Genomic DNA, 25,949 nt, shown 5'->3' on the forward strand with positions numbered 1-25,949 from the left:
ACCAGTATCTTTTTTCCCCAAAGACAAAACATTTACCAATCTAGGGACTTCCGCCTGTAAATTTGGGCCAGAGTCCCATTGAATTGGTCCTACCATTTCTTTAGCCTTCTCAGTTGATGGGGAACTGGCTGGCTGAGGTGGAGACGTCGGTCCTGCGTCTGGACTTAAGGAGGCTTGAGAAATTCCTCCCAAACTGTCCATTGTTGGCACTTCCATCTGTCGAATGACATGATGGTCCATCGGGCCTGTTCTTAGTTGTTGTAAAGCCGGTGAAGAGGTAAAGATTTTCGCCTTTCTTTTTCTCCCCATCAGTATTGAAAGGGAAAAACAGCGTTTCGTCCAGACACCAGACCAACCGGACTAAGCCGGACCAAGCCGCGCGCGCCGAAGGGGCGCGTGCGGCTTAGGCGATGCGCCGGCGGCTGCAGTGCGCCGCTGCCCCGCCGAATTTAAGGGGTGAAACCCCGCCCCTTGAGCGTCATCAGCCGGCGCCGATCTCACCTGCAACGATGGAGAAAGAAAAACAGGTTGCCGCAGCTGGGTAGGCTTGGGGCTAAACGAGCAGCCCTCTCCACACCTTCCCTCGTTCCCCAAGCTAGCGCCGCTGCCCCGCCGAAGTTAAGGGGTGAAACCCCACCCCTTGAGCATCATCAGCCGGCGCCGATCTCACCTGCAACAATGGAGAAAAAAAAACAGGTTGCCGCAGCTGGGTAGGCTTGGGGCTAAACGAGCAGCCCTCTCCACACCTTCCCTCGTTCCCCCTGAAATAATTCTAAATTCCTGCCTTTCACTTCTGCACTGACACTTACTCTGAATCATTCTGATGGACCAAATCAAGAACTTCAGGAATGTAATTGAGGAGATAGATTGAATATACAAAGATGTCTTCTTCCTTTGATCTTCTCTTTGTCTCCAATGATACAAGTTCAATAGTGGGGTTTTTTTTTATACCTTTAGATGCTTTGAGAATGCAGTTGAGAGCACTTGTCTCTGTTTGACTGGATGAATGTTCAAATTATTTATCATAAAAGGACTTCATATGCAACAACTCATATGATTAGCAAGGCTATATAATGCTGACCATATATGGTCATATACAGTCATGGCTGTTTTGCAGTACTGGGCAACAGATGCCCATCTGTAGCATTTTTGCTATAGTCAGCTGTCTATATTTTCTTCTGCTGAAGTCAGCATATTGCTTGCTGTTTAGATTCTTATTTCTTTTCTTCTCTAGCAAGAAGGGTGAGGCGGGCATTCTCCCACCTTGGGCCCTCTTCACGCATACCTAGGTTACCATGGAAGACTGAGGACTCCTCCCCCACCTGCCTATCTCATCAGCCAGCACCACTTAGCACTTTAAGGGGAGGCCAGCAGGGACTGCATGGGGATCTTCTCCAGTGGCAGGGGTGAGTCTGGGCCTCTTCCCACCTTGGCCCTCCTCCCCATGCCTCTCCACTGCCTGGATTGCTACTGGAGCCGGAGGACCAGCTGACAAAGCTCCTCCTCCATAAATCTCAGCCTTGAAGCGCTCTGTCACTCTAGGAACACAGCACTGGAGCATGACATGTCTGAACATCTTGCATTACTGCCAGTACTGAGTATTTTTCTTATGAGGTGGTTTCTCACTCTTTGTCTGACTTTTCTGCCAATACTCAGCCATCAATCATGCTATGCACTTTTTTTTTCTCATGCATTCCAGCCCTAAGGGGAGGGGCTCTGCCAAATATTGGCTCAAAGAGGTCAGTGGGATGTGACCTATAGGTAACTCAATAATGCAGATTTCATGATGGCCTCATAGACTCACCACTAGCACACAAAATTCAGTGGTTTAGTTTTCCAGAAAAGACAGAGAACTTATTTATTTATGTATTTATTTATTTATTTATTTAACATTTTTATATACCGGCATTCGTAGGACACATCATGTCGGTTCACAATTAACTGAGAAAGGAAATTACATTGAACAAGGGTGTTTAACTGGGAGAACTTGGATAATAATTGGATAGTAAAGAACAAAGGTAAATAGGGAAGTACAAGAGAAAGAGTAAGCAAGCATGAGTAACTTAATTGGAACGATATGGATTAGATATGTTGCACATATTTAAAATTACATGTGTAAACTTATTTACAAGTTGAGGGGGCAGGTGCCTTATATTCAAGTATATGTTAGAGGGGATAGGGGGGAGGGGAGAGGGGAAGGGGGAGGGAGGGAGCGGGGGGGGGGAACATAGATGCGAAAGAGGAGGTAATGTTAGGAGAGGGCTTGATAAGGTAAGAAGGCGGGGAGGGGGAGGCTATAGAGGCTAAGGAGGGGAGAGGGGGGGAGTGGGGGGGGGGGGGGAGTGGCGGGGGGTGTGTGGGGGGAGCATGGGGTGAGCTGGAAGAGATTACCAGGGTGAAAAGGTGGGAAAGGGCTGAATGGAAAATGCAGGTTCCGAAATGCGCGAAAGGCCTAGGGTTGAGAGGAGTTGGGGTAGGCCTGTTTAAACAGCCATGTCTTTACTTAACTTAACAGAAAAGAGAAGCCAAAAAGCTTAACAAATCCTAAAAATGTATATTCACCATTTATTCATCTCAGTCAGTGGGTTAGTTCTTTGGGGGCCTAACTAGCCCTGGCCATACACTGAAGGTCTTCACATTTTCAATCCCTGTCTCAAACATGCCATTCTCCCCCATGGGAGAGAATTGAACCATGATTGGACGAAGAACAATAAGGCATTGGAAGAACATTTTCATAATTGCAAAACATAAACAAACAAGGAAAACAACTTAAACCAATAATGATATGTCAATGTCATGGAAAGGTTTAGGCATGAGTTGTCACACCAAGAAATTTCTAGACTATGTTTAAGGGAAGGGACAAGGATGACGTACTGTTATCATCATTGAAAGGATTACAATAAAAAATAAAGAATATTATAAGGAAACATATTAAAACAAAACAAGTCCAAAGAATGCCAGGCATTAATATATTATAAGTTAGATTTTCTAGAATCTTGAGTCACTCACGGTGTACACATCTCTTTACTGGTACGTAGCAGATAACAGTCAAATCTGGAATCGCCAGGATGAACATGTCCTTGTCCCAAAGAAATGACTTCAGCAGCAAGCAAAGTTGATATTTGTATTGGATACACAACACACACCTTTAAACCAGGGAAGGTAGAAGAAAAATTATCAATTACCTTATATAAAATACCATCATTATCAGAATCAGAATTGGCATAATCATTATCATATATTGGAGTACGTTCTGCTGCATGAAAGTTTGTGTCTTCTTCCTCCTCCTTATTGCCAGAGAGGAAGGAGGGAGCATAGTCATACTTTAGCATGGGATGGAAGATAATATCAAGGATGTGACTTAAAGTTAACTGCATTCCTGGTCTATCATTAAGTTCTTGTTCTACCAACATTAAATGTTTCCACCAGTTTCCTAATGATTTGGTGGTGGAATTCAATTTTAATTTTTCCTTAATCAAACCATTAGTGCGTTCCAACAATCCTGCCACATAGGGGTAATAAGAAATATAGTATATCCAATGAATGCCTTTTCTCCAGGCCCATAATTTAATTTTATTACCTTTATAGTATGTATCATTATTGGTTTTAATTTCTACACCATGAAAGGGAATAATCTGATCTAATCCTTTCAGGGTACTATCCTGATTGGCACTTTTAGTAGGAAAGCAATGTATTTGTCCCGTGGAAGTGTCAACAATTACTAAAACATGGGCCCTGAGGTAAAGGACCAATATAATCCATTTGAATAATTTACCATGGAATGGTACCTAATTTTTTTTTTTTTATATTTAATCTTTATTAAATTTTATAATTCATGACATATACATATCATTTAACATACAAATGACTAAATAGTAATACTAGTTTATACAACCAGATTCAAAAAGGAAATACCAGAACATTTATATATCCATTTAGGCATTCTAAATACTATGAAGTAGAGGGAATCAAAATTTTTTATTTGAGCATATATCCAAGAAGTAATTATTACTTACGTAGACTGGAAATTTTTATACCCCATTATTCAACATTATGCGAATACTTTTATTCAGAAGCCAACTCCTCCATCAAATTCTTAGCCTCCAAAAATCTTTTTAATTCCAAAGGTTCATAATAGATATAGTTTACATTGTTTAATTTTACCATACATTTACAGGGGTAACGAATCAACATCTGGGCTCCTACTTTCTCTGCTAGTTGTTTTAAAGCTAAAAATTCCCTTCTCCTACTCTGGGTAGTTCTAGTGACATCTGGAAAAATCCAGATTTGTTGGTTGTAATATTTAACAGATCTATTTCTTAGGAATAATTTAAGCACCAAATCCCTATCTGAAGGGAAGATTAACTTAACAAGGACAATGCCCCTCTTTTGAACTATTTCCTCACTAGGGGGTAGATTTTATAATTTAGCGCGAATGCGTACTTTTGTTCGCGCACCAGGCGCGAACAAGAGTACGCAGGATTTCAATAGATACGCGCGTAGCCGCGCATATCCATTAAAATCCGGGATCGGCGCGCGCAAGGCTGCCAATTTTGGGCAGCCTGCACATGCCGAGCCGCGCAGCCTGCCTCCGTTCCCTCCGAGGCCGTTCCGAAATCGGAGCGGCCTCGGAGGGAACTTTCTTTCGCCCTCCCCTCACCTTCCCCTCCCTTTCCCTACCTAACCCCACCCCCCCCCCCCGGCCCTATCTAACCCCCCCCTACCTTATCGCCGGATTTACGCCTGCCAGAGGCAGACGTAAATCTGTGCGCGCCAGTGGGCTGCTGGTGCACCATCACCCGACCCGGGGCTGTTCCGGAGGGCGTGGCCATGCCCCCGGAATGCCCCAGGGCCGAAACCACGCCCACGGCGCCGCCCCCGAAACGTCGCATCACCCGCGCCACGCCCCCGAAATGCCGTGTCACGACCGCCACGCCCCCCGTCACGCCTCTCCATGCAAGCCCCGGGACTTACGCGCGTCCCGGGGCTTGCGCGCACCACCGAGCCTATGCAAAATAGGTCGGCGCGTGCAGGGGGGGTTTGGGGTAGGTTTTCGGGGGGTATGCGCGTATCCTACGTGCGTACCCCTTTGAAAATCTACCCCTAGATGTCTCTAACAGTTCAGTGACATTCAATAGTCCTTGTTGTTGAACTTGTTGATCTTGTTGGTCCTCTTGTTCTTTCCCTCTCCTTTCAGGTAGGTAATAAAGTTTTGCTAGTGGCGGTAGAGATTCTTTCGGAATTTTCAAAACTGTTCCCAGATACTGTTTAAATTGCTCCTGAACTGAGATTCCCACAACCTGTGGAAAATTGATCACTCTCAGATTTAAATATCTCAGTTCATTCTCAATTTTCTCCATTTTTTTCTGCTGTTGACCTTCCCCTTGAATTAAACCTGTTTGAACTTTTTCTGTTTTTTGAATCTTCTGATCAATATCCTGCATTCGTGTCTTCTGCATCTCATTTTGTTGTTCCATATTTAACATCCGATTGTTCACATCTGTGACTACGTTGGTAAGAACAGTAATAGATTTTTCTAATGTCATTATTGCAGTCCAGACATTTTCCAATGTTATTTTAAGAGGTTTTTTAATTCCCTGGGGGTTACTGGATTCTGATTCCAATGCTCCTAGACTAACCACACTATTGTGTGTGTCGGAGCTATTACCTTCATCTAGAATACAAGACCCCACACTTCCTCTTTCTTGTATTGCTTTTTCACCTATATTGGGAGACTTTAATTCATAAAGTCCTGATAGTAATGAACCAACAAGGGGAGGTGAAGGTGTATTCGGTGCTCCCGGACTTAGAGATAGAAGTGAGGCAGGTGATGCCTCTTTGTGCTCAATAATGGGCATCACAGCGCCTCCTACATTGGGAGTCATTTCTGGGGCTGGGTTGAAAAACTTTTCAATTTTAGGCTGAATTTGAGAAGGGGTTACTGGGGAGGAAGTAATTGTCATCTCCCTCAGTTTCCCCTTCCTTTTTGTATGTGGCATCTCCCTGTGCCAGCAAAAAGTCACAAAGAAATAAAGTATTCAACTCTATCCAGATATTCTGAAATTGATTCCCTCTAGTGGAGGATTCGGAGAGTCAAGATAATCAATAAGAATCTACACTTACTATGTGAAATAAAACTCGAAGACTTCAAAGGTCCCAGGCCTCAGGCAAAGCCGCGCGCCCCTTTGGCGCGGGCGGCTTAGGCAGCGCGCCGGCATCGGCTGCGTGCCGCAGGGGGTCAGATCTTATAGCCCTTTCACCGGCTCTGCCCTGAAGCTGTCACACCCGGAAGTCCTCAGTTGTTTCGTCGGGCAGGAAGCCCTACCCCGAACAAAGGCAGCAATTCAAGGTAAAAGTTATCTCCTTCTCCTCGGGGTTCGAGCCGCAGGGGGGTCAGATCTTATAGCCCTTCCGCCAGCTCCGCCCTGAAGCCGTCACACCTGGACGTCCTCAGTTGTTTCGTCGGGCAGGTAGCCCTACCCTGAACAAAGGCAGCAATTCAAGGTAAAAGTTATCTCCTTCTCCTCAATGGTACCTAATTTAACAGTGCCTGATGTAGTGTAACTAGGAATAGCGTGATGTTTGACTTGTTGACAGGCAACAAGATAAACCACAGCTGGCTAAGATCATTTTTGGTAATGCTAATACCTCTTTGTTTAGCCCAGTCTACACAGCCATTTATTCCTAAATGTCCTGAGGCTGGATCCAGGAAGCAAGAGGAATAGTGACTGCTAGAATCTGGGTAACTGCATCTGCAGTGGTATTGTATTGGGCCTCCTCAGTATTGCTGGAACTGTGGGCATCCACATGATACACAGAGGTGGGAATGAGTCTTGTCATTTCCCAGATGTCTTCCCATAATGATTGTCCCTATAGTGGCTTGCTATCCAGTCTTTGAGGCCTTTATATACTGACCAAGAGTTTGTGTAGATTATCACATTTGAGGCCTTCAGTTGGAAGGCTTGCTTCAGTGCCATGTGAGCAGCTTTTGGCTCAGCATATTGGCTACTTAGGCCTTCTTCTTAGTCAGTTAGGAGTATTGCTGTCTTTGGATGGTAGACTGAGGTCTTCTTTCCTCATTTACCTTGAATATACTTGCAAAAATCATCAGTGAACTACACCATCTGCTGTTGAGCCTTGTCAAGTTTATTATAAGATGGGGCTTCTGTCACCCCTGTAGGATATCCTTGAGTGTCTGTTGGGGAAATGGAAGACCCATTTACTTCAGGCAGACTCATCACTTGTTTGTGCAATTTAGAATTACCTCTGCGTAAGCTCTTGCAGTGATGTACCATTTCCATTTCAGAAGAGAAGGTCTCAAGGCACTGCCAGTCCCTGCAGCCACTGTTCACCCAAGTCATAATGAATATTTAGGTCTTCAGGCACACTGTTCTCTGAGCTACATATGATATGATAAATAAACTTGAACTCTTCTTCTAGCACTTCCTTTGAATTGAAAAATGAATGTACTTTCTTATTTATTATTAATAACTTGGAAGTATTTGAATGTTTTTAACATAACCTCACCCTCCCTTCTCTCTTGTAGGATATACATATTTAAATTGTTATAACTCATAACATAGGGCTTTAGTATAGATTCTGCACCATTTTGGTTGCTAGCCTATTACTGGACTGCTTTTAATATCTATATCATTTTTGGATATGGCATTCAGAACTGGGTAAAACACTTCTGATGTGGACTTTCCTTCTCTACATCGCCTCATGAAATAGTGAGTAGGGTTAGGTGTTGCTGTACTCATCCTTTATCTGGGGTCACTTCTGTTACTGCTGCTGCTGGGAGCTCTATTCTTCCTCCTGCCATTCTTGCAATTGCTCCTGCAGCTGTAGATGCAGCATGTCATGATTGAAAAACAAAACTATGACTAGGGGACACTCCATGAAACTAGCAACTGCCAGATTTTCACTTAGTGCACAATCAAGCTATGGAATCTTTGCCAGAGAACTTGGTTAATACGGAACACACACCTAACACAAATAAGAGACAGAATGTTTTCCATAGCGGGCCCTAGACTAAGGAACTCTCTTCCAGAGTCGCTACGTCAGATAACAGAAAGAAAGAGTTTTAAACGAGAACTAAAAACATGGCTCTTTAAAAATGCATACGAACTAAAGTAAAACTCCAATATGCTAATAGCATAGCTGTCGGAATATTAGACTATGCTAACAAATTGAGCAATAAGTATTGAGTGATGCATACTGAATATAACATGAAGGATAACGTAATGGAAATCTTAGGTTATAATTCTACTTCAAAGCACCCCAATACCCAGAATATGCATTTATTGTTGAGATGAAAAAGATTATGTATAAAATTGACCTAGAAAATATATTTGCTGAAAATGTATATGCTGGTATAGCGGCCTAGAATATGAGCATTGAATATGAGCATGGGAATGTTCACCCAGCAACCGTAGGCTGAGACTGTAAACTGTTGTGATCTGATTTTGGAACGATGGTATATAAAATGTCAAAATAAATCAATAAATAGACTAACATAGTGGGGTACAAAAGAGGATTGGACAAGTTCTTGAAGGAAAAGTCCATAAACAGTTATTAGCCAGGTAGACTCAGGAAAGCCAGCACTTATCCCTGGGAGTGTGATACAAGAAATAGATCAACTGTTGAGGATCTGATGGGTACTTGTGACCCAGAAATGTCATTGTTAGATACAGAATGCTTGACTCGATGGACCTTGGTCTGATCCAGTATGGCATTTCTTATGTTTTTCTATATTTTTTATGGTGATTTTCTATTTTCCATATTGCTTCCTGTTGAATTGGGGTGCATAAGTTGTTGGGGAATATTTAAATGAGTCAGAGTGGTCAAGTGTATTTTGGCTTTTTACCCTTTGTTTGAGGTGACTTCAAGGCGTTAGGAACAACAGTATGGTTCCTCTGCCCAATTCCAGCTGTTATAGATATCAGTAGAGTGACTCCACATACATGAAACAGAATAATCAAGGTCATGCATTATAATACAGTTGCATAATATGGGCTGGATTTTCAAAAGGTTACGCGCGCTGGGCCTATTTTCAAAAGGCCCGGCGACACGCCTAAAGCCCCGTGATGCGTGTAAGTCCTGGGGCTTGCAAAAAGGGGCAGGGAGGGGGCAGGGCGGGGCAGTCCAGGGGGCGGGGCGGGTTTAGAGGCCTCCAACACAGCGGCCATTTGCTGCTGTGCTGGGGATCGCACGCTGGCCAACTGCCGGCGCACGCAACTTACTTCAGCCCCAGGGCTGAAGTAAGTTTTAAAACAAAAAAAAACCCAAGAAAAAGGTAGGGGAAAGGGCAGGGGAGGTAGAGGAAGGGAAGGTAGGGTGGAGGTAGGGAACGGGGAAGGCAGTGCGGCTTGGCACGGGCTCGGCATGCACAAGATGCAAAATTATGCACCCCCTTGCGCGCGCTGACTCCCGATTTTATAACATGTGCACGCCTGAGCGTGCACATGTTATAAAATCAGGCGTACATGAGTACGCGCCAGGTAGCGCGCACACATGTACGCCCGCACACAGGTCTTAAAATCTACCCCTATATATTTTAGAGGTTGCTCTAAAAAGATGTGTAATAGGGATTTATTCAGTTTTCACAGAGGTATACATAGGCATCGAGATACTTATTAAAAAAAAAAAGATATAATTATTTCTTCACCAATATCAACAAATAACTTTTTGATAAAACTTTTTCTATGCTTCAAATTTGAGTGAATTGAACCTTTCATATTGCATTCTAAGAAATTTTTATTTTCATTTCATTTTAGATAACAACTGCAATCAAAAGAGATGTTTAACACCTGAGCATTCTGCATGAATTAATAACAGGAAGATTACAGTTTGCAGCAGTGGAACACTATCTATGCGATAAGGATAAATAAGTGCTTGAAATAGAGCGTCAGCAGCACAATAATTTAAAAACTTCATAACGACTCGGTATTCCTGGGCATTTAAAAGACGACAGCATGTCTCTACCAAAGATCCAAATTGAAGACGTTTCGGACAGTGTGAGCACTAGCTCTGGAGTCCCACCAGATGACCACCTAAGGAGCCTGAAAGCCCTCACTGAGAAGATGAGACTGGAGACCAGAAGGCCTTCCTATCTGGAGTGGAAGGCAAAGCTAGAGGACAAGGCATGGAAGAGCCCAAAGCCTGCCGGGGAGCAAGGGGTTAAGGAAAAAAGAAAACCAGGAGATGAGGCAGGTTCAAAAAGAAAAGTACAAATGATCTGTCTCAACGGAAGTTCTCCCAGGGAGAAGAATCTTACCTCAGGAAAAATAAATGGCTTTGAAAGCATTGATGAAGCTTTAAATTGGCTCAGAAAGGAACTGGTAAGTGACTTTTTTTTTTTATAGTAAAGTGATTCTGATTGAAAAAATAGTAACTGCCTAATATGCTGTGCCAGTAATTTTCAGTATTTATAGCATGCGGCAAGAATACCATGATACATCAAAACAGTCACCGTTTAAGTTAAAAAATGAACAAGTTGTTCTTTAACAAGATTTTAAACCCCTGATTTTTTTCTAAGTATTCTTATCTTATGTGGTATCATTATAAGAACATATTGGCTCCATTTATTCAAGGCAGACTGATCTGATCCGGGGGGGGTTGGGTTGTTTTTTTTAAGGAAATCAGTAGAGAAATCAGAACTTCAGGTCCATGTGTGCAAAAGCTATCCCATAATAGCATGGTCATGAGATCAGTGCTGAAAATAATTTCAAGTAATCAGAGGAAACTGTTTTAGGTTTCCCCAACCTTGGAATTCTTCTTTCTTTTTTTTTCCACATGTCCCTCTCTGCTGGACAGCATCATCATCATCATCACTATCAGGAAGGATTACAGGTTCAGAGGAAAGGCCCAATTTATTTATCTCTAGAGGCATCCACTATTGCAGGCTCTGACAGCTCCATCTCAGAGCAGGATCGGGAAGGAGTTGAGTTAGCCAGAGAAGTTATCTGGCTAATTCTCTTATCCAGCTAACTCTGGTCAGCCCATACCCCTGACCTACAGTTAGCTGGATAAACATATCCGACTAACTTTAGGACATCTGGGTATAACCAGTGGCACGACCGAATATAAGGTACTAGTTTATCCTGCTAACTAGCAGAGCCATAGAGTGGCTGAATATGGATCCTAGTGATTGCAGCTCACTTGATTTTGCCTTTACCATGGTGGCAAAGTATTGTTAACAATACTTCAGGTGTTTGGACACATGGCTCTCCAGGGTGATGCTCTGCCCCCTTCTCTTCTATTTTCCTTTTATTTTTCTTTTCTACCATTTTCTGTTTCATTAACTATCCTTCCTTTATTCCTACTTGTTGTCTGTGAGATGCCATTGTTATGTGATTGATTTTGGGCTTGCATCATATCAGTGTTCACCTTGATTTCTTCATGTGCTTGTGAGGGAGGACTGTACTAACATTTGTGATGTTGACTAATGAATGCTGTACTTTCCCTGGAAAGATGCAAGCTGTCCCCTCCATATAGACCCTAATCTTCTCAGATGTGGTTCTAGTTCTCAATAAACCCCACACCTTCCTTATCTGCATCAATTTTCCAATCTTTCAACCAGGAAACAAAGTTCTTGATAAGGATAATTGATAAGCAGTACTTCTAAAGAGCTCACAGACTGAGCCTCCTGTCCAAGATTCTTTTTCTGTTTTCTGAACTGATTTTAACCCTTTTCCAAATCACCATTAGCCAAGTTACTGGGTGAAAAGCGATATCTAAATCACCTCCCATTCCCACTGCTCTGGCAACTCTTTCGATTCTCTTACCATTCCTGCAAGTCATGACACCCAGAAGGCACAAGCTTCTCTTTCTGCATGATTTATCATTCTTCAGAGCTGTACCGATTATGGAATATCCTACCAGATTGTGCTTGTTTTATCTCAGGGTTCCTCTCTCTTTATGGCCTTTTGTTGCGTAGGACCACCTTATCATCTTTAGGTGTTTCTCTGGAAGCTCTCAGTGATCGCTTCAAAAGTACCACTGCACCATATTCCACTGTCCTAGTGCTCCCCGAACCTGTAGAAAGATGGACACATCTCCTTCTGTGTCACCTCTTGCATTGGTACTGAATTTAGTGGACACTGAAGGGGTAACTTTGTAACCTCAGTCAGTGTGCTCATTTAAGTTACACCAATATTCAATATACAAGTTCATTTTGAAAATTATCCCACCACACAAACAAATTACACCTGATAACAGGTCCAAAAAAGTTTTTCTTGAAACTTTACCCACATGTATGCACAACTCCACCTCCAGGAATGCCTCAGCTCTGCCTGGTAAACATGACATAATGCAGGTAAGTTTACCTGCATATCAGGTGGGCAATTTTGCAAAAAGCCATTCTTGTGGGGAAAACACTGTTTTGCCCACAGTGGGGGTTTTTTTAAATGACCCTCCCTGTGTGCAAGAAGGATCTTTGAGACCACACTAGCTGTGCCCTGAGTGGTAACTTCGATCTTTATCTCTGAGAGATCTACACAGACAGGACAGCTTCGTTGTTGCAATCCTGCCCATGAGGAGCGCGGGCAGGCTCTTACCTTCTCGCAGCCAGTCGGGCTGCTGACGCTGCTGCTTCTCTTTCCCTGAATCAGCTGGGGCCGTCCCCGCAGCTGTTGCCATGCGGCCAGCTCCTCTGCTGCTGTTTCTGCCTTTCCCCGATGTGCTGCTGCGATCCCGGGACCTTCAGCCAGCAAGGCGGCCGTCCCTGCCGGTGCCTGCTTCAGCCCGGGTCCTTGCCTGGCAGGGAAGCCGTCCCTGCCAGTGCCTGCAGCCTGCTACAGCTCTCTACTCTGCCTGCAGTCTTACCTCTCCCCCTGGGGCTGTCTTCACGGCATGAGCCGTTCCTGCAGTCAGCCCTTCTCCTGCTTCCTGCTTCAGTCCTTGCAGCTGGGAGCTGCTCCAGTGACCTGCCTTCACCCAGCTCCAGTCCAGGGCTGCTCCACTGCTTCCCTGGGTCTTCCACGTGGCTGAGGACGCCACCAGCTTCCAGCTCTTCTCTCCAGCTCCCTAGGGCGCAGGCGCGCGCCTCTCTGCTCCTCTTCAAGGGCCAGCCAGGTGTGGCCCCCTGCTGACCCCTCCCTGGGCGTTGTCTACCTCAACTCTACTAAAGGGCTCAGCGTTCAGTCTGTCTTTGCCTTCGCAAGGAGTTGGTCACTCCAGAGATCCTTCGCTCCAGTAAGTCGTCCATGTTCCAGCACTTCTGCAAGGTCCTGTGTTCTTTGTTGGAGCTCCTCGTCCAGTCCTGATGTCTACCCGCTGTTCAGTCCTGATGTCTGCTTGCTATACCAGCCCTGATGTTTGCCTGTTCATGTTCCTGCCTAGGTCTGTCTTCCAATCCGCTATCCATGTTCCAGCCCAGATGATGCAAGCCTTGTACCTTGTTCCTGAATTCGCCTGAAAGCTAAGTACCTTGTTCTTGAACCTCCTGAAAACTAGCACCTTGTTCCTGTGTTGGTTAATGTCCTGGTACCTCGCGGCAAGCCATGTCGTGGTCCGTGACCGGCCCCGTGGGTGGGCTGAGTGGGGCGCTTCGTGATGCAAGCCATGTACCTCATTTCTGAGTCTCTGAGAAGTATTTACCTTGTTCCTGAATCTCCTGAAAGCTAGCACTTCATTCCTGTATCTTCAAAATGTCCTGGTGCCTCGCGGCAAGCCATGTCGTGGTCCGTGACCAGTCCCACGGGCGGGGCTGAGTAGGGCGCTTCGTGATGCAAGCCATGCATCTCGTTTCTGAGTCCTCGAGAAAGCCTTACCTTGTTCCTGAACCTTCTGAAAGCCTGGTATCCTGTGGCAATCCCTGTCGTGGTCCGTGACCAGCCCCACGGGTGGGCTGTGTAGGGCGCTTCATATTGCCAGTCTCGTACCTCGCCCTTGAGTCTCCTGTATGCATCATACCTTGTCCCTGAGTCCACGTCTCTGCCTGAGTCTACCTCGTTTGAGTCCCATCTGCATCCATGTTCCAGTCTTTGCTGCCCTGGCCTCCATCCGGCCTGCCGCTTCGTGCCGTAACCTGCGGCAGGTCCGAAATGGCTGGGAATGGTCGGAGGACTGTTCACAAGGCCAACATTGCGTTGTTGGGTCTTCTGAAGCGTGCAGGTCCGGAGGAGGGCCTGTCTTCCAGTCATCACTCCAGTCTTGCTTCCGTCCAGCCCATGCTCGGGTGTGCCACGCCTCCCGCGGCGCCTCCTCGGAGTTCCTCTGGGGTCGAGCCGCGGCCCAAGGACACACACATCTCCCAGGAGTGGGATCGCTCTCCTAGCGCTCCTCAACATTCGTGGCTTTTAAAACAGCTTCTCGCAGTGCAGCTGCTCCACAGATATTGAACCACACTATTCTTCACCTCCTTGATGTCTGCTAGCTCAAAAATACAGATCTGACTCTTTTGCCTCAGCAAAATGTTCACCCAGAATGATCCTGGGAAAAGGGGAGAGGGGGAGTACTGTCAGTAACGTAAAAACAGATCTCATTTTATCCTCTCATCAAATTAAATGACCACTCACACTCTCAGATCAGTAGAAATTTAGGTTAAAAGCCAGTTCAATCTGATTTGTTTGAATTTTAAAGCTGAATTTACTCACTTAAAGCAGCAAATTTCTTCTGCTTCCAATCATTTATGCCCTTGTGTCCTGCTTTCGGCACATCGCCCTGCCCTTCCTCTCTTACACTGAGTAAATGAATCTGATCCAGATCTCCATCTTATGCTGCTCTCCCTTCTCTCTAACTGAACTTTCTCCTTTTGATTTTACTATTTCCCCTTTGTTTTTTTCATTTTTCTCTTATTGTATCTGAAGAAAATTGTTTCTCTTCCTGTTACTAAGTCTTTTTTCTTATTTTCTTTTTGCGTTCCTTGCCTCCCTCTGATTTTTTTTTAAATGATATCTTTGCCTGTCCTTCTATGCTTTTGTAATTTCTGAAGACTAATCTTTACTTTTATTAAATCTGCTACCTCCTTAGAGAATAAAATGTATCATCAGCTTTAAGGCGGGGGATAGAAGGAATATTGTTAACAAAGCTCATCTAACCCTTGAGTTGGAGGCCCTGGGGCAGAACATGAGCTGATATGAAGAAAGCAGAAAGTCAGGGGTCACTGGAAGTTGAATGAGGTTTATAGTTGAGTATTATAGGGATGTGAATCGTGTCCTCGATCGTCTTAACGATCGATTTCGGCTGGGAGGGGGAGGGAATCGTATTGTTGCCGTTTGGGGGGGTAAAATATCGTGAAAAATCGTGAAAAATCGTGAAAAATCTAAAAATCTAAAAATCGCAAAACCGGCACATTAAAACCCCCTAAAACCCACTCCCGACCCTTTAAATTAAATCCCCCACCCTCCCGAACCCCCCCCAAATGAGTTAAATAACCTGCGGGTCCAGCAGCGGTCCGGAACGGCAGCGGTCCGGAACGGGCTCCTGCTCCTGAATCTTGTTGTCTTCAGCCGGCGCCATTTTCCAAAATGGCGCCGAAAAATGGCGGCGGCCATAGACGAACACGATTGGACGGCAGGAGGTCCTTCCGGACCCCCGCTGGACTTTTGGCAAGTCTCGTGGGGGTCAGGAGGCCCCCCACAAGCTGGCCAAAAGTTCCTGGAGGTCCAGCGGGGGTCAGGGAGCGATTTCCCGCCGCGAATCGTTTTCGTACGGAAAATGGCGCCGGCAGGAGATCGACTGCAGGAGGTCGTTCAGCGAGGGTTCCAGCGCCTCGCTGAACGACGGGTCCAGCGCCGTTCCGGACCGCCGCTGGACCCGCAGGTTATTTAACTCATTTGGGGGGGGTTCGGGAGGGTGGGGGATTTAATTTAAAGGGTCGGGGGTGGGTTTTAGGGGGTTTTAGTGTGCCGGCTCACGATTCTAACGATTTATAACGATAAATCGTTAGAATCTCTATTGTATTGTGTTCCATAACGGTTTAAGACGATATTAAAATTATCGGACGATAATTTTAATCGTCCTAAAACGATTCACATCCCTAGAGTATTATCTACATGGGGGCAGTAATGAAGGCTCACAAGGAGATGATAAAAAGGACACAACATTGCAGAGGACTACAAACAGAGCAGTGCAGTGGTCTTGTCTAGACCAAGTCAGTGAAGAAGCAGTCTTGGAGCAGAACCGGGACAGGAGATATGTAGAGACTCGTCTACTCCTCAGGCAATCTAGGAGACTTTTTGGGACAGATTTTAAAAGCCCTACACGCGTAAATCCAGCTGGATTTATGCGCACAGGGGGGGTTATGCGCGCTGAGCCTATTTTGCATAGGCTCGGCAACGCGTGCAAGCCCCGGGAAGCGCGTATGTCCTGGGGCTTGAAAAAAGGGGCGGGGTGTGGGCAGTCCGGGGCAGGGCAGGGGCATGTCCAGAGGCCTCTGTAGGGCCTCTAGGCCGGGGGATCGCACGCTGGCACTCTGCCGGCACGCGCAAACTACGCCTGCCCGGAGTGCCGCGTCACCGGGCCTATGCAAAATAGGCTCAGCGCGCACGTAACCCTTTGAAAATCTTGCCCTATCTGCGCAGAAAACTCTTTTTTTTTGTGTACTCAAAGTTTGAAAATCAACCCGGGAGAGGGGGGGGGGGGGGATTGTTTCCTGCAGGTAAAGGTACACGTGAAATCCAATTTCATGCAGACTTTTACTTGCACTTCAAGTGGGCGTTCCGGGTAGGGAAAGGATTCACAGATGTGCTTTTGATGTTTGAAAGCATGCGTAGACTTTAGACCTATGTGGGCTATTTGAAAATTACCCCCTTTTTTTTTTTTTTTTTTTTAAATCAAAAAATACATATGTAAGTCTCAACCCTTCCCAGACTCCATCCCATGGAAAGCCTCTCCTCTAGGCGTGGAAAAGTACAAACGTAACGTAGGCATGTGCGTAATCTTACGTGCCTATCGGTCACAACATTTTCTAAAGGGGCATTGTTGCACGTATAGCACTGCTTTACCTACAGAAGTCCCTTTGAAAAGGACCCTAAAAAGTTCAGAAGTCACACTTATTTTAATGCATATCCACGCCTTGTCACTGAGCTGGTGGCCAACCTGCAGAAACGGAATAGCCTTGGCTTTGGGTGCAGTTTTTAAAACAAGGAAAAAGCAGTTAAGGGAATGCAAATGCCCCAACACACAGAAATCATAGAGAGATAGCTAAACTAAATTAGTGCCAATTCAGACTGAAAACCGGAGAGTTAAATAAAAAACAATATAAAATTATACTCTTGGTCTTTCTATCACAGTATAAAAATGCTGAGAATTAGTGTAATGCGCCTTAATCGCCCTACAATATTTCTTTATTTCACCTTCTGACATTCATGAGTGCTGGAAAAGAAAGCAGCCTTCAGGACAAAGAGACAATGAATTTTAAATATTTCTTTGGAGCAAACATCCTATTCTCTGTATTCTTCTTTTTTATCCTAAGATTGACCTTGGCTAAAAGGAAAAAAAAAAAAAAAAGCCCAAAACGCTTTGAAGCTGCAGACAAAAGGATTATACCCGTACAATGGAGGAGAGGAGCCACAGACACTGCCCATCCCTGTTGAAGACCTGACATTCAGTCTCTTTGCCTTTGATGAATAAGAAATGTCTTGTATGCTGACAGCACCATGGGGTGGGGGGAGGGGGGGGACAGGAACTGGGTTCTCTGGTGGTAGAGTTACTTGGAATACACAATAGTTAATTCTCCCTGCCAACTCAGCAGCCAACTTCTGCACAGAAAGCCCGGGCTCCCCTATCAGCACAGGGCAGACACAAAGGGGCCACTTTAAAAGGGTGGCCTACTTGAAATATAATTGCCGTGATGAAGAAAAAAAAAAAAGGAGTTGATTCAAAAACAAATGATTCATAACAGTGTTAAGGCATTGTGGAAATATTCAGTTTCATCAGAGCACAAATTCAGACTATTGCTAGTGTCGAGAGAGGGAAAAAACCCTGCTATTTAGGAGGACAACCATAGGCTCCAGGTAGCTGCAAAATTCTCACCTACATGAAATCAGATACAGTAATTTATAATCACATGATATGCTTTCATTTAGTCATGCGTCACTGCAGGCCTGGCAAATTACATTAAATAATGAACATCAACATTTGCAGTGCTATTTTTTTTCTGAGATTTAAAGGTTTTAAACTCCTTGTGCTGTGCTTTTCAAATCCCTGACTGTGTTTTACTTTGAGCAGCAGTAGCATCCGGCAGGAATTTGCAGCGGGGAGCTCTTCCCTGAAAACGAGCTTGCCGGAGCTCGGGTATAAAGTATGACCCATGGGTACAGTATAAAGCATCCGAGGGCCTGCAAGCTCCATGAGAAAACTAAAAAAAAAAAAAAAAAAAAATTGCCATCACAAAACACAAAAATGAAATGTTTACAGCTTGCAAAAGAAATCTGAACATGACGGGCAAATTCACAGTGCCATATGACTTTGTCATAGCGCAGTATCCAGCAGAAAAGTTAAAAAAGTTAATGAAATTTAGGAAATATATAGTACATATTCCTCCTGCATTCTAAGAGATGATTCTCAAGAACGAAATGTAGTTAATCAATGTTTCTATGACTAAATACACCATGAGCCTGGTATTCAGAAAAAGTTTAGTAAGATAAGTTAGATGTATCCGACTAAGTGGAGCTGCTGAATATCCAGCTACAGTCAGTTTTTAGCTGAATAACTCAGGGACAGGGAATGGGGTCATCCCAGAGGAGTTGAGGTAGCCAGATAAGTTTACCGGCTAACTCTGATATTCAGAATTAACCAGCTAACTTATCCAGGTAACTCTGTTCGGGCCACAGGGCTGTCCTAAAGTTAGCCAGATACAGTTATCCAGCCAACTTTAAGATAGCTGGGTATATTCAGTGGTGCTGCCGTGCCGCTGAATATCCTGGCTTAGGGGGTCATTTTCAAAGGGTTATCACGTGCGATAGCATGCTGGGGGCGGAGTCGGGGCAGCGAGGGGGCGGACTCGGCGATGTCTTCGCTGGCGGCGATAAGGTTAGTAACCTTATTGTCACCAGTAGCGCCAAATAGCACCACCTTTCCCGGTGGCAGTAGAATGATGAATCCAGGCCTAAGTTAGCTGTATAAGTGTATCCAGCTAACACACAAAGCAGCTCAGTAACGAAAGCCCCGGGACGCACGTATGTCCCGGGGCTTTCTGAAAGGGGCGGGGCGGGGGCGGGACCGAGGCCTCCAGGACAATGGCCATGCCGGGGGATCGTGTGCCAGCACTTGGCCGGAGCGTGCAACCTACCCCTGCCTGGAGGCAGGCGCAACTTATTAAACAAAGGTGAGGGGGGGGGTTTAGGTAGGGCTGGGGGGCAGGTTAGGTAGAGGAAGGGAGGGGAAGGTGGGGGGGAACGGAGGGAACGGGGAAAACCATTGGGACTCCCCTACGGCTTGGCGCGCGCAAGGCGCACAAGTGTGCACCCCCTTGCACGTGCCGACCCCAGATTTTATAACATGCATGCGGCTGCGCGCTCATGTTATAAAATCGGGTATACATTTGTGCGTGCCGGGTTGCGCGTACCTCTTAAAATCCAGCCCATAGTGTTTTAAAATATCAAGCCCAAAAAGTATGCCTGTAAATTCTCTCAGTAAAACTAAGAACACCAAACTGTAGGTGTAACTGTGTGTGCATTGTTTGGCTGGGATGATTGTCAAAGAGGGCAACCCTCTGTGCATATTTTCAGCTAATTTATGCGCCATGTGACAAGATTACCACTTTTACATCTAAAACATTTATGTATGACAGAGGTAGGAATACTGATAAAGGTGGAAAACCAAATTTTAAAAAAGAGTGAAAAAATGGAATACATCAGACAAAACAATAATTACAATTAATTTAGTTAATGAGAGCACCTATACTGAAACAGTAGTCCCCTAATTGGAACCATTTTCAGGGTAAAACAAAAAAAAACAAAATAAAAAATGGAAGAATACAATCTTTATACAAACAAGCAGTTAGCAGTGTGAGTGGGCTGGATGATGTCAGTAATATGCCAGTGTCATATATGCCAGCAGGTCTCCCCTGACTCCAAATGAAGAGGAAATCACATAGTGATTAATGCAAAATACCGAGCACCAGTGCTTCTGAAATGGAAAATACCATTAAAATCTAGTTGACTTTGGGTTTCCATTTCAGAAGGAACTGATGCTTGATAATTTGCACTAATTGCTATGTAATCCAATCTGTCTTGCACTTTATTAGGACGACATCACACACATGGCTTTTGCTCATTGCTGTAGTAAACCCGTCCAGGAAACCTCGAGAGTACCAAGTGTTTTTTTAATACAATAATGCTTAACATTTTTAGAGCACTACTGGACTTATACAGCACTGTATAAGGCTGATCAGTATTCAGATACAATAAGCTCCTTCTCCAAAGACTTTAGAATCAAAGTGGGTATCTGAGGCAACAAGAGATAACTGAGGTCACCAGGAGTGTCAATAAGAGAAGTATTTATTTGGCCATTTTATATACCATCGTTCCAAGACAAGATCACAATAGTTTACATCATGACATAAGTATTATAGGAATTGAATGCTGGCTTTCCTGCAGGCTGACACAGAATGGTGCGCTTGCCCGGGCGCACCCTTTAGCCCCCATTTGGCTGCGTGTTTTTGACGCGTTATTACCCCTTATACTGAAAGGGGTAATAGCGCGTGGAAAATGCGCGGCCAACCCCCCCCCCCCCCCCCCCCCGCCGAAACTAATAGTGCTCATCACATGCAAATGCATGTTGATGAGCCTATTAGTTAGTCACCCAAAATACAGAAAGTAAAATGGGTACAGAAAAGCAGAAAAAACTGCTTTTCTGTACACCCTCCGACTTAATATCATAGTGATAGTAAGGCAGAGACCCCAAAAATAAAAAATAAAAAGCTTCTTAAAAAAAAAAATGTGCCCACGGCCCGCCGGTTGGAAAATGGATGCTCAATTTTGCCGGCATCCGTTTTCCAGACCCGTGGCTGACAGCGGGTTTGACAACGATGCCGGTAAAATTAAGCGTCGTTTGTCAGACCCGCTGACAGCCACCCCTTCCGCTAATAAGGAGGCGCTAGGGATGCGCTAGTATCCCTAGCGCCTCCTTATTAGTGCGGGCCCTGATTTAAATATTAATTTATATCAAATAATAATTTGAATCACGCATCCAGGAGAGCTGCCTGGGCACTCGTCGGGAGAGCAGGTGCTCACCTCAGAGCGCCAGCTCTCCCGCGGAGTTTACTGAATCGGCCTGCTGGTTTATAATCTGCTGCTCTAACCACTAAGCCACTTCCTCCTCCTAGCCTGCAGCCTGGCACAAATATATTTTATTTTCTTCGTCCCTGAAGTTCCAATAGGGTTGGTTTAGAATATATGTTGGTTTAGAATATATGTTCTCACTAATTAAAGTAGATTATTTCAGTATCTTGGTGTGCCTGATAAAATCCATTTTTGGCACTCAGTGTTAAGTAGGATGGGGTTGCATGACAGGAAGAGCTGCTCATGAGAAAAGTAGTAATTGTTAACATTGAACTCATTGACATATGTTACTAATCGAAAATAATACCTCTTGCTAATTGCTTAGATTTTGTGTGTCAAAAGAGGGCAACAGGAAGCCAGTAACTGCAGGAAAAATCCTGCATGTAGATGCCATGATATCATGGAAACAAACAGGGTGATCTCAGGTCCTTATACAAATTGAGAAGATTCTAGAGAGATCTAGGTGTCATAGTGGATAACACATTGAAATCGTCAGTTAAGTGTGCTGCAGCAGTCAAAAAAGCAAACAGAATGTTGGGAATTAATTCCCAACATTCTATATTGCTCCATGGTGAGACCGCACCTTGAATACTGTGTACAATTCTGGTCACCGCATCTCAAAAAAGATATAATTGCGATGGAGAAGGTACAGAGAAGGGCTACCAAAATGATAAGGGGAATGGAACAGCTCCCCTATGAGGAAAGACTAAAGAGGTTAGGACTTTTCAGCTTGGAGAAGAGACGGCTGAGGGGGATATGATAGAGGTGTTTAAAATCATGAGAGGTCTAGAACAGGTAGATGTGAATCAGTTATTTACTCTTTCAGATAATAGAAAGACTAGGGGGTACTCCATGAAGTTAGCATGTGGCACATTTAAAACTAATCAGAGAAAGTTCTTTTTTACTCAACGCACAATTAAACTCTGGAATTTGTTGCCAGAGGATGTGGTTAGTGCTGTGTTTAAAAAAGGATTGAATAAGTTCTTGGAGGAGAAGTCCATTACCTTCTATTAATTAAATTGACTTAGAAAATAGCCACTGCTATTACTAGCAATGGTAACATGGGATAGTCTTAGTTTTTGGGTACTTGCCAGGTTCTTATGGCCTGGATTGGCCACTGTTGGAAACAGGATGCTGGGCTTGATGGACCCTTGGTCTGACCCAGTATGGCATGTTCTTATTTTTGTGGATGCATCTGAACAGATGTTAGATTTTGTTCTCTCCACATTCCATGATATATGTGAGAAATGAGAGTAGAGCCCAGTTAAATTATTTTGAAGTCATTCTTTTTGAAAAAAAAAAAATTGATAAAATAACTCAGAGTTTTCACCCTTTCACTGTGGTGACCGTGCTGTCGTAGTCCCATCCTGCAGGCTTCCTCTGTCATTGCCACAACACTGGAACAGAAACAAAGAAGCATGAACAGCATTATTCTGAAGCCTGGAAACCTGAAACCGTTTCAGAAAATTAGTTTACAAATGATTTTACCCAGCATTTCTTCTCCTGCCCTCTCTTCCTAGAGCCCTGTTGAAGAACGTGGCAGGAGGCACTCTGGTTTTATAGGGAGTGTTCATGCTCTGTTCTCTTGATTCTTGTTCCTATCTTTTATCTTCTGTGGCTGGGCAGATGCTGATGGGTGCTGGTGTACGTAATAAATGTTGGTTAATATCTGCTGGCTCCACTTAATATTCTACAATCCCCCTTCCCAAATCTATTTCACAGGCTTTCACTCAGCCATTGTAAATTTTCAGATATATAGCAAACTACTGTCATAAATGTTTACTAGTCCCCAACAAAAAGGGGCATTTATTCCATAAAGCTTTTCACGTGCATTAACTAAGACTAACATCTGACGTTTAAGATCCTTTACCAAGAACCCTGAAACATTTCTCTGGATACCTTTTTTTTTAAGCTTGGCAGTTTCTTCTTGCTCCTTTGGTATTCCAGATCTATTAGAACCAATGCTGGGATCTGGCACGGCAAGCCTTCATTAATAAGTGCTGTGGCATTTTCCCCCTATTTTATACCTTCTAACTTACTTTAGTCCAGTTATTGCAGTGGCAGTCCTCAGCCAGGAGCCATGCACCAAGGCTTCTTTGGAACCCTGCAAATTTGAGCCTTAAGTCTGGCTACTAGATGTTGCTATTGTGGAATGACTCCCTCTCCCCAGCTCTTCAGCATCTACAGTACCAACCAATTCTGAGCAGAAGACCTGACCTAGTAATCATACCCAGGTCCTCCACGGAGTCACTGGCCTGGCCAAGCCCTCTCTGAATACATTTTTTACAATATATGCAAGATGCTTGCTAAAAGATGCAGTACATGATTGTCTGCTTGTTTGACCTTACTTGTTCATAGCAGACATGTTTGAGAGACCAGTTCATTTTCCAAATCCAAATAAGCTGCTTTGTGCACTTTGTTCAATTTGATGATTTGGCGGTTTCTGTGACTGCCATTTTTCCTCGTTCCTTTCCTGCATGACTCCTCTTGCTGCCATCTATTATCTTAACTCATCTTATTTTTCATTTTCTTAGACTGTAGTTTCTTCAGGGCAAAGATTCCTCCTCTTGTTTCTTCCATTCTGATCTTCTTGTGTCACTGCATTTATCACTCTAACAACTAACAGTTATGTGAAAATACCAGTGATTGATTAGCGTCTGAGATAAGTGGGACAAGAGATGGATATGGGCAGACTGGATTGGTCTTGTGGTCTTTCTCTGCCAACATTTTTATCCCGTGTCTTATTATTCATTTATTTACTTATTTTCAAATTTCCTTTGGTATGTTACTTGTTCTACCTCTGTAAATGCTAATGTATAAAACTAGCTTTATAGAAATACAGAATGATGGTAATAATAGGCACAACTCATTTACTTTTCTTCCTGTAATTCAGACAGAAATGCGACTTCAAGACCAGCAACTAGCAAGACAGCTAATGCGCCTACGCAGTGACATCAACAAGCTCAAGATTGAGCAGACATGCCATCTGCACCAGCGAATGCTGAACGACGCTACTTATGAGCTGGAGGAAAGAGACGAGTTGTCCGACTTACTCTGTGACTTCCCTTTGATGACATCGTTCAGTCTTTCCACTCCCCTTAAACTCATCGGAGTCACCAAAATGAATATCAACTCCCGAAGGTTTTCTCTCTGTTAACAGCAAGAAACTTCAGGGGCAGAGATGGGGGACAAAAAGGAGAGCTATGTCATGCTAAAGACTGCATAAAACCTCAAGAGGTAATGAAATGGAGCAAATGCAAAGTGTTACATCCAGCCAGTGCAACTTGGACCAGTGCTGTTATGAATTAATGGTGCCTGAAGAGGAAAAGGAAGAAGAAGCCTACCATAGAGACCATGTCCATGCTGAAATTGGATAATCTGGTCTTTAACTAGTCTGCATTCTATAAAGACTTGAACAATGCAAATAAAGCATGCATGCTTCAAAGGGTTCTGGCAGATGTCAAGCAGGTAGTGTAAATGGGGAGGGATGCCATCAGCCTTAAGTAAAATGGATTTGGTCATCCGTGCCATCCATTCAGAAATCGCACAGAGTTAGCAACATAGTCATGCAGCATAAGCAAAGAGGATTTAAATCCTCTTTGTGCATCTGGGATCTAAACACCCCTTGTCTCTTACAAGTGACACACACACATAAATAAGAAAAATTATGATCATATCTACAATAGAAATGAACAAAGGACATGTACGTGAAGATTTCTAGTGTTCGAGATAGAAAATAGAATGAGGCAATTATGGTATAAGATAGTATTTTTCTACAAAAAAAAAAAAACCTTTAAGCAGTGTTGTCCAAGCTCTACTAGCTGGATTTCAGCCTATCTTGATGTTTAATTTCAGCTGCAGTATGGATCTAGAGGGCTCGCACTACCAGCCTTTCACAGTAACTTATCTTGAAAGCATATAGCCTGAGTCACGCTCTATGAAAAGGGCAATACATTTTATAGAGATCTCAACAGGATGTGCAGGGAAAAAATGTGTTTTGCTTTTTGGCGGAGAAGGGGGAATTCCTATGAATTTAGTTTTGTTTAATGTTTATTACATTTTCTATAGTTTATAAAAATGAAATAAACATTTTAAAAACATGGATAGAAAACAAAACAAAACAGAGTTTCCTGAAGCTCCCCTGCAGCTCATCCCTCTCACCCCCCAAAAAACTGCTGGGTCTAGGATCCTCTCTGACCCACACTTACCATACCTGGGAACTTTTGATTTCCTATCACCCTGAGATTGTCGGCGAGTGGGGGGGGAGGGGGGGTGTGCAGTAGCAGCATGCACACAAACTTTCTCAAACTAGCACTCTCACATGTTCACTCACACACATACATGCACTTTCTCACATACACACACACTTCTGTCCCGCTATCATACATATGCACTCACACACATGCATACTCACTTCTCTTCCTTTTCCACACACACACATGCACTCACACACTCACTCACACACATGTACTCACTGCTCTCCCATTTTCACACACAAACACACACACACTTCTCTCCCTCTATCATATGCATACATGCGCTCTCACACACACACATGCACATTCACTTCTCTTCTTCTTCCACACACAGTCCTCACCCCAAACCTACCAATGACAGCAGCCTCCTCTTCCAGGCTGGACAGATCTCCTTCAAGCAACTTCCCTTGCATGGGCCCAATATAGCTCCTCATTTTTCCTACACACCTCCTCCTTGCAGCTA

At 44.2% G+C, this 25,949-nt stretch overlaps 1 protein-coding gene across 2 annotated transcripts in view; it reads left to right on the top strand.

Annotated features, from left to right (window-relative positions):
- FAM167A (family with sequence similarity 167 member A) overlaps positions 1 to 25,488 on the top strand; it is a 74,228-nt gene extending 48,740 nt beyond the window's left edge. For both annotated transcript variants that reach the window (XM_029596143.1, XM_029596144.1), the window contains 2 exons: positions 9,777 to 10,340; positions 24,124 to 25,488. In XM_029596143.1, coding sequence (XP_029452003.1) covers positions 9,975 to 10,340; positions 24,124 to 24,387 — 630 coding nt within the window. In that variant the 5' untranslated portion in view covers positions 9,777 to 9,974 and the 3' untranslated portion in view covers positions 24,388 to 25,488. The remainder of the gene's footprint in view (positions 1 to 9,776; positions 10,341 to 24,123) is intronic.
- The last annotated feature ends 461 nt before the right edge of the window (positions 25,489 to 25,949 follow it).

This window comes from Rhinatrema bivittatum, chromosome 3 (genome assembly GCF_901001135.1).
Source record: "Rhinatrema bivittatum chromosome 3, aRhiBiv1.1, whole genome shotgun sequence".
Taxonomy (NCBI): Eukaryota; Metazoa; Chordata; class Amphibia; order Gymnophiona; family Rhinatrematidae; genus Rhinatrema; species Rhinatrema bivittatum.